The sequence below is a fragment of the Xyrauchen texanus genome, chromosome 10 (genome assembly GCF_025860055.1).
Source record: "Xyrauchen texanus isolate HMW12.3.18 chromosome 10, RBS_HiC_50CHRs, whole genome shotgun sequence".
Classification (NCBI taxonomy): domain Eukaryota; kingdom Metazoa; phylum Chordata; class Actinopteri; order Cypriniformes; family Catostomidae; genus Xyrauchen; species Xyrauchen texanus.
The window spans coordinates 13,974,168-13,991,512 of NC_068285.1; the positions used below are offsets into that span (position 1 = coordinate 13,974,168).

Here is a 17,345-nt window from a genome sequence, read left to right on the forward strand (position 1 = left end):
TAGAATGTCTTTTAATTTACACATTTTAATTACTGTTACCCACGTTTCTAAAGTAGTAATAATCCATGTAATAATCTTTTACTTTTCCATCTAGCTTTATACCCTGGATTATACCAGCAAACTATGGGTCTTAACTGGACAGCTATATAATAAACTTTATGAGATGGGAGGGCCAAACCCCCCTTTTCTTTAGGTATCTGAAGTGTTCAATACAGAATTCTGGGTTTTTTGATTGCCAGATGCAACACTCCACCTCCGAATATCTGCTCGTAGTTTGCTATTTAGGGGTTGTGGCAGGGCGGAGGGCGGGGCTGGGTTGTGATTCAGCACACCTGGACCCTAATTGGGCTAATCAAACCTCAGAGACGGATAAAGGCCGACTGGAAGCTGCAGTGCGAGAGAGAGAGAGAGAGAGAGAGAGAGAGAGAGAGATTTACGGACAGCTGTCTGACTGTCGTTACTTTAGATAACGTATAAATCAACATTCAGGACCAAAACAGGCCCATAAGAACCACATTCTAGCTTGTCTTTTCCTTCTTTTGTAATAGGGGAGATAGTCACCTCATTCCAAGAAATAGGGATCTCCATTCCATGAAGTGAAGTGTTACATGCAGGAAGTAGGATAGGAACATGCTGTTGGTTTGCAATATTTGTATGTTTTTTATTTTTATTAATTGGGTGTCATTATGCACACCAGAGTGGACGACACTGGAGTCCTTTTTTATTCTCCACTTTAACTTTCACTTTAAGATATAAAAGTAAATCTAAGCAGGAACCACATGTGACTTTCAGATGTAAAAGTGAAAGTGGAGATTTAAGAGTAAAAAAGGACTTAATTTGGATCCGTTTCTCAACAACACCGATTATATTGCTTCTGAAGATATGGATTAAAACACTGGAGTCTTATGGATAACTTCTAGGTTTCCTTTGTTTGATTGAGGCTGCAAAGATCTGATCACCATTCACATTGTCATCCCATTGTATGGACTACAGAGTTGAGATATTCTTCTAAAAATCTTTATGTTCTGCAGAAGAAAGTCAGTCATACACATCTGGGATGGCATGAGGGAGGGTAAATGATGAGAATTTTCATTTTTGGGTGAATTATCCCTTTAATGCATGTCAAAACTCTCTACACGTATTGAAAGGACATCGGTGCTGAACTACGAACACTACACTTCGGACACACTCCTTTAGCCTATTTAAGGTTACATTTCAATGTAAATAATAAATAAAAATTCCAAAAATTCCCAAATTCCAAAAACTTTCATTATAGCTATGAGTGAAGGCAAAAGAAAAGTAGGAAATTGGATAACAGAAGATTGAGGTGACAATGGAGAAAGATGGGAGAGAGAGAGAGAGAGAGAGAGAGGGAGGGAGGGAAGTTGAGTCAATCTGTCAGACATCAGAGATGTTTACAGAGATACAGCAGCATGGGGGCAGTGGAAGACAAGGGGGCAGAAAGCCAATTTAGCTTTCAGAAGTAATAATTCAGCTAAGCCCTTTTTTACAGCAAGAGAATAGAGATATGTTTTTTTTTTTCTGCCTGACAGGGCCATTTATGTTTTTTCCCCCAGGCTGATGCGTTAAAAACCTTCCATTGTTCTGAATCTCAGCGAAGAAAACATTTTAAATTGAAACCAATCCATGAACAAAGGCGGCAAGGAAATGCCATCAAGGCCAAGGAAAGTGTGTGATAAGAAGATCATCAGCAGAACAGTTGTTAAAAGACCTGAGCTGTTTCTATAACGCAAATTATCAGAACACCTTGTGTAACCAATTTACTTGTATGGTGTTCGAAACAATTCTCATATTATGAGACACAAGATTAGGATTCATGCGACCCAACTCATAGCATGTTGTAGGGCCTCGTTCATAAAACAAAAACAGAGGCCTACATTTTTCCATGCACCATTCAGTCAAGGTAGAGCACTCAGGTTTTCAAAATGTACCATTTTCATAGCGAAGCCATGCAAACGTGTTCAACACATTCACAACAGGACTGCTTTGTGATACTCTTAGCAGAGTCAACAGCATGCACAAGTGAAGACTACGCGCGAAACGCGCTGACTGTCTTAAGCCTAAAGTATACTTTGGTTTTGATGCCAACTCTTAGAATCTGCGTACAGTTGAATGTTGTACTTAATTTCACTGTGTGCACATACACAGGCGGTTAGTGCTACGACTGCTATGAGATATTGCACTAGTACCCTTCAAGAGTTTCGACCCATAAATATGTCTTAATTTTTCTTCAGACTTAAGTTTTACAAATGTAGGCATCACCTGACCTCCTCACCCATGTGCACATCCATTGTGGCTCCGGTTGTTTAGCAGCGATTACATCTAGAGCTTCTTCGTGACAGCAGGCTCAATTGTGTTTTGCTACCCCACTTATTAGTGCAAATAATTCCAGGCGCATGTGCATACTGCGCATTCAGAGTACATTTGGTTAATGTACTAGAGGGAGGGTTAATGTAAAAAATAAATATAAAGAGGTTCAGCTGCAAGCACTCAGGTGATGGCGACATGTGTGTCACGTGTTCTTTACACCGAGGTCTATAGCCTTCTCATCTGACCGAAGTATACTTTGGGCTTTAGGCTGCATCCAAACAGTACTGTCTGGATGCGTACTGTGCTGATAGAGCATGTCCAGAGGTGTGTGCCACCCAAGACGACTACCTTGATCACCTATGCAAGGATCCAGCACTCCATGCATACATTTACTTCATACATACAAACAAACTTGTAATGTATGCAGATTGAGATGAAGCCAAGAAATGGAAGGAAAAATGAAGACAAAAAGGAAATTAAGTGAAAAGGAGAGGGAGAGAGAGAGAGAGAGAGAGAGAGAGAGAGAGAGAGAGAGAGATGGAGAGATGGAGAAAAGGAGGTTTCAACAAGAGAACAATGTGACCCACAGTAATTGCTTTGTCTTGCTCTGCTGCCCATATATGGTAATGGAATGCGTGACTGAGAGGGGGTAACCTGTATTGAGCCGAGAGCATCACAGCACGCACACACGCACTCGGCTGTAATCAGACACACCGATTACAAAAGGCATTAACATGCATAACATTTTTAAGGCAGACACTTTAGAAATGAACACTACAAGAATAAGCTTATTAACAAGAGCACCTGAACACACAAATACACAGGGCACAACACAGATAACGTCCAATTAAATACACACAAAGCTGCCAATTAATGCTATTAGGAAATGTGTAAACCATATCATCATACTATAAAGTCAACATGAGACAACGTTCGCAACCCATTTGTATTTCCATGATGCATATTAAAGGTAAAACAGGATCAAATCAGAAAAAAAGTAGAGAGATTATTTCAATCATCTGGAAATATCTGCATTGTAAAAAAAATTTAACCATTTTTTAAATTTTCTGATATGAAAAACAATAGTATAAATAAGGGGTTGATTTTAAAAGTCGACTATTTAATCGCCTCAACACCCGCTGGCAAGTTTCCAAAATGTAGGATGGCAGGAGAAGAGTCATTTAGATTCCGATTGGACGATTCAGTAATATTTGTCAGAAAAGCACTAACTGATTGTCAAAGAAACTATAACCCAACCCAAACCCCACCCCTAAACCTAACCCTAACAAATCAGAACTTTCCTCATTAATATGAACGCATCATTCCTTGCCATCCTATGTTTCGGAAATCCGCCACCAACAGCATTTAACTACAGCCGTGTTTTGAAAATCACTTAACTGGATGACTTCAGGCTGACAACGTCAACTACATTATAGTCGACTACATTAGTGAAGGCGTGGTCACATTTACCTTAGCACAGCGAAAATCCACGTGTAATGTGGGCGTGGGTGGACGTTGAGCATATGTGAAACAGCAAAATACTAATTGTCAACCAGTCTCTTTAATGCTACACTTCGTACTCTGGGAGAGTGAAGATAAAAAGTAATTTGCCACTAAACTGATGTACTTCTCCATTATGAACATTCAGGGTATGAAGCACTGCCCACACAGGTCACTGATAAGCCAACCAACTTTCAATTGCTTAGCACGGCAAATTCACCTGTCAAAGTTCACTGAACTTGAACTCCAAATCCGCAGGGGAAATTCTTTGACACCAATCACACAGATTCACATGAGATTACTTTTCAATGAGATGTACTTTGCCCGCGGAAGTGCACCATGTGAAGGTAAATGTGCCTTAATATTAGACTAGTCTGTACAACCCCTATCATAAACATTTTGAATCTACAAACAGTACAATAGTTGATTATTCCTTCTATCACTCAATATATTCAAGTTCTTTTTTAATATTTAGAATAAATAGACTAACAGTTAGTTACTACAGTGAATCCATAGGAAATGTATGGGATGGTGATGTGTAGATGAAAAGCCTTTAATTTATATTTCTCCCATTTTCCTTGTCAATGCTGTATAGAATTCCAGGCCGTTTAATTTGTTTTTTAAACTAGTTTAATCACAGACACAATTTGGGTTTTCATAGTGCTTAGCAATGGAGAATTCAATCTCAAATTCAGAATAGTTCTGCGGCACACGCCACACTTCTTACTGGTTCTCACAGCACTGTTTAAAATGATCTGGAAGTTTGAGACTCTAGACCAGTCCACAATTCAACTAATAAATGGCTCAGGTTTCTTATAAACAGAAAACAGCAGTGCATAATCAAAGAGAGTTGGTCAACCGTGTAGTCACACCTGTGCAACAAAATGAGTTGCAAGATGCAACAATTTAGTCAACGTCTGGAGCCCCGTTTACTTTGAGTAATGGCGCATGCTTTATTATCACGATAGACTCATTTATAAAAGGCTGAATCAAATCAAACATTTGGCCATTTTGAGATGATCATTTCCAAAATGTACAGTGTGCCTTGGTAATGGAAAATGTGGTCTTCTGTGGTTAAGTAGATGTTCCTATAATTTTGGCATATTATTGGCCTTCGGCCTCACAACTTTTTAGACATTAACCAGTATAGAGCACCAGTTGCAAGTTTTATGCAACATGCTGGTTGTAAGAAAGCATCCCACGTAATACAGGTATTAAATGGAAGAAATTCTGAAACCGCTACCTCCAACAGTTGCACACGCACGCATGCTTAGTTAGGGTCCTTTCTGCTCTGTACAAGCATCACTCATTGTGCCAGACATGAAACAGAGGACTCGGCGCAAAGAGAGTCTTGGTTATCTCCTCCATTCCTGAAAGTGCTGGGCATCTGGAAGGGGACCAGGCTACCTCAGCTCCCTGGCATGCAAAGGACACCCACATGACAAGCTTGGTTCCTGTGCCAGCTCAGGACCCCTGCGTAGACTAAACAAGACTTGACAAGATGCAGTTTGGCTCATCTGTGAAGGACTGATTTATAAGTTGGCGGTGAAACATTGCAGAGGGATGATGCAAAGCGTCTACAAGTGCACCTGAATTTAAAGAAAATTCTCTTAATGTCTGTCAGTCAGGAATATTTAGTCATCTTTCTAGACTGCAATGATGGCAGTCACAGACGAAGTGGCATAGACAGTATATCATGAAAAGAAGCATTAAAATTTAAATAAAATAAAACAGAAGTCACTTCTGAAATGGCATTTAGTAGCGTTAAAATCAACGTGAAATGTCATTATATCAAGTTTATTCCTGGTTTCATTGTGAATGATTATTCTATGTTTAATGCATATGTATGTGTAAAAATTTTCTCCAGCTTTCTTTTCAGCTGATGTTACCAAGCCCTCATCCAACCATCTGTAATATAGAAAGCACTTTTCACAATTTAATAAATTCCCATTAAACAAACTAAAGACCCACCATACAGTCAGACCTACCCGCCCTCATTGAATATCCTCATTCACTTAGAAAATATGTCCCATTAAATAAGTAAAATAGGTGTTTATTTTTTTGTTTATTATGTTTAAATCGCTTCTGATGGTGGTCTCTATATGACAGGTTGTTGGAGGGGAAATATAAATATATTCTTTGTAATTACATGCACTGATGTATCATTTAAAATAACCTCTTGGATGTATAACATGAAATGTTCATTTTGGTTTCGTGTCGACTTCTATTTTGTTGAAGGCATATTTAGGCTACCAAATTGAAATGAAACCATACACAACTTAATCAGGGCAATGTCCTATCAGCGTAATCATGTTTTCCTCAATGCATCTGATGATGTCATGTTTGTGATGTGGCCTACGGCAGTGCTTATCCCAACTCCCTTCATTATTCTCTTCTCAAGCAGAACTGACAGGAAATGTGTTTAATAATGCCTGACAATGTATAGCTTAATTTGGGCATAAATGGGTATTGTAAATGACACTTTCTGCATTATTTTTCCAAGGAGACGGAGTTTGGCTCTGTTAATGAAAGCAATGCAGCATTGTGATTCATTGGAATGACTTATTGGCTTTAACACATTCACCCCATTAAGGGTTATATTTAGGGTATAACAATAAATTCAGGCAATTCTACAGCTCAATGCAAGCTTCAGAGCTGTCAAAAAATGTAATGCTTTCAAAGCAATGTCTGACAGGTCTCCACTAGGTTGCTGTGTTATGTTAAAATGAGCTTTTTCTTTGCGTTGTGTAATGATGGACGGAGGTCAGGTTAATTGTTTAGTAAAGAGTTCCAAGCAAGATTCAACAAGATCTCAATGTTTGCATGTTGACAAACTGAACAAATGTGAAAGTGAAACCTTTAATTTGAGTGCTATGTTCAAACACACCTTAATATGATCATGTGACAGACCAGAAGTCTAATAGAAGATGAAAAGATAACAGCTTACAGTAAATATCACCTGAAGCCATTTATGTGAAATAGCTACAAGATGGATTAAAAAAGGGAACATGAGTATCAAAATACCCCAACCTTCAGGATTTTCCATGTTCATAGACTACGGTACATATAAATGTGGCATGGTGGTTTGCTGTGGTACAACTTTCTATTATGCTGTCCTTGCTGACTGGTAAAAATAAAATAAAAAAGCAATCCAATATTTGCAGAGAAAAATAGTGTTCAGTTCACGAAACAAATAATTTGATTGGTGCGATTCTTTTAAATGAATCAGTTGCAACGTTTGGTGCATCAATCTGAATACAAACACATCATCAGTCTGGATCGTAGACTCAAAAATCCACTTCCCAACATATCACCTCATCTGAATGTGTGCGACAAAGAGAGCCGAGAACAGTTATGGTGTCGTTGTGTGTATTTTCAGAAAGCAAAGTTAAAAATGCTAAATTTACAAAGTTAGCAAACCTAATATCAATCTAATCATCGACTGGTTGTTGGTATGACAACTTGTTAAAGGAGAAGTGTAATTTTTACACTTTTGCAATGTTAAAATACTCTCTTATACCAACTTAATATACATATACAACATTGGCCATTCGTAGGTTAATTTCTCAAAGTTAAAATACTGTGGTGCAATAAAAATAGCTGTTTTAGGCATCACGACCAGCCCTACATAGCAACATTGGCTGAACTAATGGCATGTGTTTGAGGTGGGACTACCCTTTTGTCCAACCAATTCAAGATATGTGGAGTGTTCAGGAAACCTGATTACCGTATTTTATGGAATACTAGATGCTTTTTTTTTTTTTTTTTCACACAATCTGAAAGGTCCTATATACACATTTATTCATAACTGATGTTGGCCATTAACAAGTGCACCAAAACGCACATGCTTACACACAAACAGATGAAAACAAGTCATAGAGACGGTAGTAGTGTTTCCCTATTCCCAGAGTATTTGGACCGCTGTCAAACTAAACTCCTCACATGCCCATAAAATGACATCACATTCGTAGTAAAAGCATTCGGTCAGCGAACCAGATAGTGCACAGCAAACAGGGTTTAATATATCAAAAATATTCACAGATAGACGGACACCTACATTCATAAATGAACATAATACAACAGGCATATTGTTACTTGCAGAATCAAAATGTATTATTTGTACACAGCATAGAGTTACATCAGTTATAAATGGATTTGTCGCATATTTTTCATGAAACAAACTGTTAAAGATGACTACTTGGATTCTCATTTAAAATAAGACCAAAAACACAATGATACGATGCGTAAATCCTGAGAGAATCTCCACTGAGGGATCGTTGGGAGCAGCCATTCAACAGCATGTCAGGTCCTAGTGCATGCCACATTCAACCTCTGGCAGAACAACTTAAATGAATAAGTAGCATCTGTGTATAACTCAATGTGATTTTGACCAGGTGTGACTTCATTTCCGGAAAATACAGTACTTATGCTATTGTTTGCCGACTTTTAATGGCGCTGACATCAAAGGCACTTTACCTTTAAAGCTACAGAACCTCAACAGTTAGGAAGTAATTCAGAAACACAATATTTGTGGTTGGGCCTAATTTCTTGAAGAGGGCTTGATGCCCCTCTACAAAAACAAAAAAACAAATAATCCAGCATAATTAAATCAAGCCTCACCACTTTTAATTACCACATATTCAATGCCATCACTACAGCAAACTACTTATTCTCCAGCCTTGAAAGGCTTGCACATTCAACAACCTTCTTATGATTAGGACCACGCTACCTAATTAATCAGGAATTAACCTCTGTTGTCTGACTCTTAGTCGATGTCCTTCAGCTTTCATCTTCTCTTTATCAATGTTCAGAGAAAAAGTGCTGGATTTGACACTCAGCAGTTTGAGAAAGAGAATAAGAAATTGTGAAGAGCTTCCGAGAATAGTCACAGCTGTGACAGTACTGCAAAATTTCGGAAAACTTGTGGACTGTGGAAACTTGTCCCAGTCTCTGGATATAAGAGCAAATCACCTGTGCAGTGTCAATGCTCCTGACACTCAAGCCACCACATGAGGTTAGTTTGACAGACAGCTGGATTTCAGAAAGGGAGAAAATGTGTGCCAATCTTCGCAACACTCACATAAGAAAAAAAAAACATGGTAAAAGATGAAATGGAGAGCAATGGAGTGACTTTGTTTAAGGATAAGGTTTTCTCTTGAGAAAAAGACAAGAGTAATCTCACATGTTTCTCCTCTAAAGTTTCAGAAGAGATCTCAAAGAACATCATACAGGTTCAGAACAAAATGAGGGTTAGTAAAAGGCAGATTTATCATTACTATAACCATCCCATTAAAATGTGTTTAATGTGTTAAAGCATTTGATGCCATGGCCAGATATTTTTGCGATTCTACCCATATCCAGACAAATGTAATTTTGCAAACTTTCCCAGCCACCCCCCACCCCACCTCTGTTCATGCTCTATTACTAAAACCCATTAGCCATTTCCATTTGCTACAAAAATCTGAACAAACCCCAACTGCCATTCAACTGCACAGTCAGCTGTAATTAAAAAGGCAGAAACACACACACACACACACACATCCAACAAAGGCATCGCAGTCAGCCGCTCAATCAAACATTTAAGAAAATTTCTCAAGGAAGTAATTTGGATGGCAGGCAACTTAAAAAATAAAACAAAATTCTAGGGTTTAAGTATCTGGCTTGAGATATACCTGTCCTCTCAATTCTCCAAAATGCAAATATTAAAACCAAACATGAGTTAATTTATTTAGTTTTATTTATTCTCAAGGTCTTGGAAAAACAGCTCTAGTTGGAAGTCATTCCTCATTACTTTGGTAACAATCTTAGAAATATTCAAATTTCCTCCTGTTTGGTTGTTTTTCCAGCTCTTAAAAGTAGCTTTAAAAGTCAGTATGAAATCAAGCCCAATTTGCTTCCTTGATATGCATTCCTGTTCTTATCGTGTACCATTCATGGGTGCACATGATTCTTATATATGTCTTCATAATCTTTCAACAAACTGTGATGACTTTCCTTGCAGCTGATGTCATTAAGCACTCATATTTTTCAAGCTCTCTCCTCCAGCCACCTGTTGTATAGCTCTAACATTTCACCATCCAGTAAATTCCCAATGTATAAACTTATATCCCACAATACTTTTTATCCTCTTTGAATATTGTCACTCAATCTTATGTCATATTACATAAGTTCAGTAAAATGGGTTGCAAAAACTATATCATGGTGACTACAGTCGGCATAAATTGCCGTTTGCAATTCCTTTTACTTCTGTAAAATATATAATCTTTCATGATCACACAAATTCAGCATGTTGTTTCGAGGAGTTCCAGTACCCAGAATCAGCCAAATTATACAGAATCACTGACAAATGGCATCTCCAAAAAGAAATTTTTTCATCAGCTCCAGTGTGTTTACCTTCCCTTGTGGTGTGACCAGAAGTGGTTGCATCAGCAGCATGGGGGACCCGAGTCCGGATCCTGCATTGAAACCAGCAAGTAACATCTTGGTTACGAATGTAACCTCGGTCCCCTGAGACGAGGGGAACGAGACATTGCATCACTGAGCTGACATTATGGGGAGGTTCCTATACAACCTAGTTGAAAACTTTCTACAATAAAAAGGCAATTCTAAAATTGGCTATGAAATGGATGGTTGTTGTTGTTTTCACTACTGCAGCATGCTCATCTACTGTGAGAATATAAAACAATTGTAGAAACTGGGACAGTTCTAGCTCCATGTTGGCATTCGGTTGCGACTTGTGAGTGGTCACTTAAATCATCGTACTCAAACCACGAAGATATAACTCTACGTTTACAATGATTTATCCAGTTAATTTCTGTAATCAGACTCGGGGATGGAAACGTTTCTTTCATTTGAACATTTTTAAATGGATCATATCATACATGGAGATTATATAATGTACATGAAAGCAATGCGATCAACATTGCAAATACTCTGCAGAATCTTAACTCAGAATGTACTTTTTGTGACTTACTGTATACCCTTTTCTTGTTTTAATGCTCTTTAAATATGTAAATGTACTCTTTTTGTATTATATTCTTGCGTTCCTCTGTATAAAAAAAAAACCATCCTCTGTGAAGTGGTCCCTGCTCAATAGGGCTAGGTATCAAGTTTGATACATTTTATGCACCGACCGATTTACCTCTACAATCATTACATAATGGCAAATTTGTAGATACTCGATTGTTTAAAGTGAGATAGGTCTGTTTAGATCAAGAATTTGAGATGAACTGTACATAAAATAGGCCATAATTCCACGCTGTGGGCACTGCCATTGAAACGGACTGCAGAAGAAGGTGTTTTATGCTACTAAGAGAAGCTTCCACTCTGCGAATGTGCAAGTGTGATTAAGGCCTATTGTAGAAAGGTTTCAACTAGGTCGTATAGAAGAACACTCAAAGTGATGCAATGTCAAGTGTACGGAGTAGTAAGGGAACTGCATTTGCATAATCAGTGATCAGCACAATTCAGGGTTATATTTTTCCAACTCCAACAATACATTTTTACTCCACTGATGGTTAGGTTTAGGGTTTGGTTGGAGGGGGGTCATTAAATATGCATTGCTCTTAACTGGATTAAAGCCTGTACAGCTGACAACAACAACAATTTACTGCTTTGGCCACTGGGAGCAGTGTTTCAAATATCAGTCTGCACAGACCAATTTTAGAAAAGTAAACCTACTGTTTCCGATTTTACTGCGAGATGAATGAAACTGGATATTCAACCAGATAAAAATAAAATGTAGGGTGGGATTTTTATCCATATGGAATTGATTGGATTGTGAAAAGTGGATGTTACATACCAGAATGGTAGGAGGGATGGGTTAAAAAATAAAATAAGGCTTGGTGACATCAACTGAAAAGGAAAGTCATTTCAAAAGAAGAGCAATTATTATATTTTGATTAAAGACTTTTCTTTTTTTTTTAATAACATGCCCCAATGAATTATTTATACCAAGACCAGGAAAATGCATTGAGAAAGTAAATGAGGACAATTCTGATTTAATGTTGAGTTTTTAAACCAAAAATTAAAAAGTGTTATTCAGTTCCTGGCAACTGATTTTGAACACTCAAACGTTATCGTCATTCCCCAAGTGTAATGCAACAAGCCTTAATTACAACTAGCAATTGACATGGTCTTCAAACTCATCTCAGAGATAAAACAAAACTGGAAAATTAGACTGTGCATGGCGTCCTGCCTTCTTTATGATGATAGAAATTTGTTCATAATGAGGTTAACATGGCAGTAAAATACAGAGGTCTGCTTAGGTGGATGCAAGGTTTTTATTTACATTATTTTATTTAATTTTTTAAAGTGAATTAAACAAATACTCATTTGCATGTCCGCCAGTACAATTAAAAGCCTCAACACAAACGACATATGGCAAAGAAAGTCAATCAAGCAGTCAGCTTCTGAAGACAATCAGACGTTAATGAAGACAATTTCAACTCCTCCCTCAAGAAGCTCTAAATGAATCAGTGTAGTGTGTTCTACCTCCTGCAAAGTGCTGTTAACATATACTGCCCCCCAACAGTGCATCGGACAGATGAACGGTCACCTTACCTGCATTTTAACATGTGTTAACTACAATGAAGAATTAGATTTGCATTTCCCCCAAAATAAATTCCAGTGCTTGCAAGGCAGCAAACGAATAGTTGTACGGCTTTAATATTTGGTTGTGTAAATAAAATGCATCGTGTATTCAGTCAAAAATAACAATTCAGCTTGCAAAGTATGACATCGGAGGCCATTAATTTTGTAAATGCTGAAAATACTGAACATTGCATCAATGTAAGACCAAGGGAAATTCTCACACTTGCATTACAACACTTATATATAAATCAATAAAAAACATGCTGAGATTACAAAATGAAGTATCTACATTAAGTGGTTTGGGCTGAATAAATTGCAAAAGTTTAATACTCAGGTTAGGGATTTAGAAAAAGCTTGAACCATAATGGTTTGAGGAATATTAATGCAATGCTTCTTTGCAAGCGCTATAATATAATGAGAACTCTGTAAGTCTTTGCTAACAGGTTCTTTAGAAATGATGAAGGCTTGGGAAGGTTTTGAAGACAGAAAATAAAACCCTTTGAACGAGTCCGGGGTCACGGAAAGGCTGATCTTCGAGCCCACACTAAAATCCCCCTCTTTTAGCCTTCATTTTATCAGGCAACGTGGTGGGTGATAAGATGGCACAGTTTGGCTCCAGAAGTCTTCTGGCCTTCACTAACTGCACTGTATGACTACCTTGATACAGAATAGTAGATGAGGACAGAGGAAAATTCAAAGACACAGAGACTAGGTTCACATTGCAGGTTGATCTCACAATGAAAACGGAAACAGTAGGTTGGCTTTTCTTTAGCTAAAATTGGATTGTACCAAATGGCGTAATTTATGGCTGCAGCATATATTCAAACCCAATGAGCAAGATTGTCCACATCAAACCATTTTCACCTCCGTTCAGTAGCAGTTTTCCATTCTTTGGGTCTTTTCAGTCATTTCAAATTCAATCTACATTACAAAAGAGACCTGGGAAAAGGTTTCAGCTCTAAAGTAGTAGCATCCAGAAGTGCATTATGATGTCCAAACCATGTGCGTGTCTGCGAGTGTAAGGCAAATCCATGAAAGACGGGGGAACTTTTTTGTCTGCGCACTACGAGAAAAATGCTCTCCCATACTCCACTCTCAGACACTCATAAACAATGGAAGCTGCAGAGACAGAGGGGTCTTATAGGCGACCAATCACTAAAGCCACCAGAACAAAGACTTGAGATGCAGCTTTGAACGCTTGTTGGAAATAAAGGAGGGGTGCCGGGAAAGAGCACTCATTCAAAGGGCTAGCCATTTTAGTCCCTCTTGCATGCTCAACGTGGGTGTGGGTGAGTGTCAGAGGGGAAGACAGTGAAAGGTTTCTTGTGGAGGTGTTAGTTTCATTCTACGCTCTCCTTTGGACAATGCAGAGACAGAGGTCTTTTGTTCTAGGAAACCTGTTGGCATAGAAGCTTATTGTTCAGAGGTGAAGACAAAAGAAATTCAAGGAAACTACATTATGATGCCTTTGTGTGCAACAGTAGCTCTTTGCTGCAGCTGACATTTGTTGCTTTTCACAGTAATGGAATACCAAGGAGAGTCCATAGGAAATGTATCTACTTCCATTTGTTTTCAACTTTGATGATCCGAAGCTAAATTTATCACTTCGCATTTAAGGTTTCAAATTCCACTCAAAAGACCCCAAAACGAGATGAATGCTATCATATACTGAAAAGAGGTCTCCATGACAACCACGAGGAACCTGCACCTCAACCCCCGAAGATTCCCACTAAGAACTAATACACAAACCTTTGACAGGTAGAAACAAGATTAATGGGGTACCAAAAGTCTTTAGTGAGCAGAGGAAAGGCTTGTGCATGGTAATAACCCACCGCAGGTCCCAGTGTAAAATGCCTTATCCCGAAAATAAATTAATAGGCAGACCTCAGAGTGTGCCCACGCGCTGCAAACTTTGCATGACTAATTGTGGTGCCACCATTCATCCATCCACAAACTCATTTATCCCACAGCCATGGAGATGCTACCCCTTCTTTTGAATACAGAAACATTTACAGTCATGTGTTGAGAGTACCTCATTAAGTTTCCCCTCCCTTATCCGTGTCCCAGCACATGGATAGACATGTCTTATCTGAGCAAACAGCCCCACAGTGGCAAAGACACCACCAAATCACTGTGACACTGAATCCACCAGGAAATACATGTCAAAAGGCCACCACAAAACCAGAGTGACAAACTAAAAGGAATGATCCAGGTTTAATGGTTAAGCTCAATCTATAGCATAATGTTGATTACCACAAAAATAATAAAATGACTTGACCCTTGATTATATAAAAGCATATGGTAACAGTGAGGCACTTACAATTAAAGCAAATGGGGCCAGACTAAAAATATTCAAATGTACACCATTTAAATATTATAGCCACAAAATGTAAACAATGTGTGAACGTGATTTTCGTGGGATAAAAATGTAGGCGTTACAGCGTTTACCAGATTACAAACGTTACTTGCGTTACGTCATCATGATAACAAAGTTATAATATCTGTGTAAAGCCATGTCCGACCAGGTTTGGAGATTTTATCGTACCAAAATCACGATAACACCTATAGTGTTAGGGCTATACTTTAGAAGCATGGTGTTTTTTATGTTTATGCACTGGCCCCCATTCACATTTCATTTTTGAGCCGTTTTTAAATAAAACGAGTCAAATTTATTATTATTATTATTATTATTATTATTATTATTATTATTATGTTGTTATCTTTAACGTCACAAATGTTGTCGATTGAGATCAACTTACTGAACCCAGAAAATTCCTTAAATAGGCTAAAATATATATATATTCTAACAGTATCTTACAATAGCCCATTAAACAAGTACACAATTGAGACGTTTAAAGCGCATCTTCAAGGAACTGTCGCTAACCACATGTGGTACTAATAACAATTACCTGTTGGGTTTTTATAAGTCAACATAAATTTATAATGACATAAAAAAGAAAAGAAAGAGTTTCGAACTGATGTTGTAATAAAGAGTGTTAATTAGGGTACATTAAAAAATAAAGTGAGGCAAAATAACCACACCTGCTGTCGAACAACATTAGAACAAATATTCATCACGACAGGCCACACCTTGTGTAATATGGCGTACCGACACAATGGATACGGGCTACGGTCAGTCGCACTCTGAAGTTCATCAGGATAAACCAGTCAATCAGATCTGTAAATTGTAGCGTGTACAAGCGTAACAAATACATGCGAGTTGCGGGTCAATTCACTCGGGACGACAGACTTCATCTCATTACGCTCTTGATGTCGTTAAACATCGCGCAAAATATGTTTTACGTTGACAGTTTCAAAATAACCAAAGTGTAAAACATGCACGCGGTGTCCGGCGGACAGAACAAAGATTAACCCACAAGTTGAGGTATCACATTACCTTGACTGGACAGGAGACACGCGCCAAGAACCAGGCAACAGTTTATCATCGTAAAGTCACTCATTCCGCTCTTGAAATCCAGCGCAGTCCGGAAGGTTGACAATGAAATCCTCAAAACTTTGTCGTAAATTCACTTTGCGACGTGAACTGGAGACGGTATGTAAAGGACTCGGTCGTCAGATCAGAACCTCTCGGTCTACAGTCTGTTCTTACATATATCAACAGCTACTAAAGCCCTCCTCCCGGTCAGGACGGATTGTGTACAGGTATGTCGTTGTGACCGTGATGGTGCGCAGACGGAACAGCGGAATGCCGTGAGCCCTGTCTGCCTGCCGCGCACTTGTTCTGTTTGATCAAACGCAACCCGAATGGAATTTGTTGTGATGTCATAATAGAGTCACGTCATAGCGGGAATGCACGGCTTTGAAGTTTAGAACTTGTTGATTGGTTTGCTCGATTAAGGGTTTACGCGGAAGGACTCGTTATTCCTGTTTTTCAAGGAAACGTTTCCGCGTTAAGAGAATTGTTATTAGGCGGAAATGGCCAGAAAACCACCTTTCAGAAGAGTTTTTGCACTGCCTTTTTGCTTGTTCAAATCTCTTATGTCTTAGAGTGGTGTCTGAATAGGAAAAACACTTGTTGTCGTCAGTCATTTTTGTTGATCAGACACCTCTCAGGAACGTTTATGAAAAATGAAAACATAAGCCTACAATAATGAAATTAAGTGATTCGTCTAAAAAAAAAAAAAAACTAAAAATATTCATTAGATAACGTTCAGTAGCCTATTCGGTTGTCACACACACACACACTAACTCTCTGTAACGTTTTGGGAAGGTGAATGTATCGTTAGAAAAAATATATAAAACCTTAAAAGAACGTTAATAGAACGTTAGAAGTTATTTTCTCCGCTGGGAATGGTCTGCATACTAATCACTGACCTCGCTGTGCCATCTATTGACAGTTTTGTGCAATTACGCGCCCACATTCATCGGCATACAAAGCGCGCCAAACATGGCCCTGATTTCTATAACTGGACCTGACTTCTGTATCTCTTGTCAAAGCGTCCCATCGGTTTTAATTACCGGAATTGCAGCTGACGGCACTTCTACCAAATCCCAGTTGGTATTCTCTTCGGCAGATGCATTTAATCCACCATGGAAATTGATTCTTAAATGAGGAAATTTGGTGCTCCCAATCCTGAGTATGTGTTTACATTTTTGTCTGCGACTAGTCAATGGTCAGCTATGCCCTTATGTGAAGCGTTTTCCCTTTGTAGAGAACTGTAACTCTGTGGGCACAAATCCAGAATGAAATTGAGAATCAAAAGTTCATTACCAAAAAGCTCTGAAGAGTTCAATTCCAACACGGTTTTTCTGCTTGTTTAATAGCCATTCACACCTTAGTAGTCCAACACTGCTCTAATGCACCTGCTATAATTTTCAAGTGGGGAAAATTAGATTAGATTAGAGTTAGAATTAATGCTGCCTTCATATTCCTAAAGAAACATTCCAGGTTCAGTTCAATC

General features: G+C 38.4%; 1 protein-coding gene across 3 annotated transcripts in view; it reads right to left on the reverse strand.

Annotated features, from left to right (window-relative positions):
- The window catches only part of LOC127650334 (nectin-2-like), a 162,096-nt gene extending 145,903 nt beyond the window's left edge, over positions 1-16,193 (reverse strand). For all 3 annotated transcript variants that reach the window (XM_052135685.1, XM_052135684.1, XM_052135683.1), the window contains exon 1: positions 15,821-16,193. In XM_052135685.1, the coding sequence (XP_051991645.1) occupies positions 15,821-15,884 (64 nt within the window). In that variant the 5' untranslated portion in view covers positions 15,885-16,193. The remainder of the gene's footprint in view (positions 1-15,820) is intronic.
- Between the last annotated feature and the right edge of the window lie 1,152 nt (positions 16,194-17,345).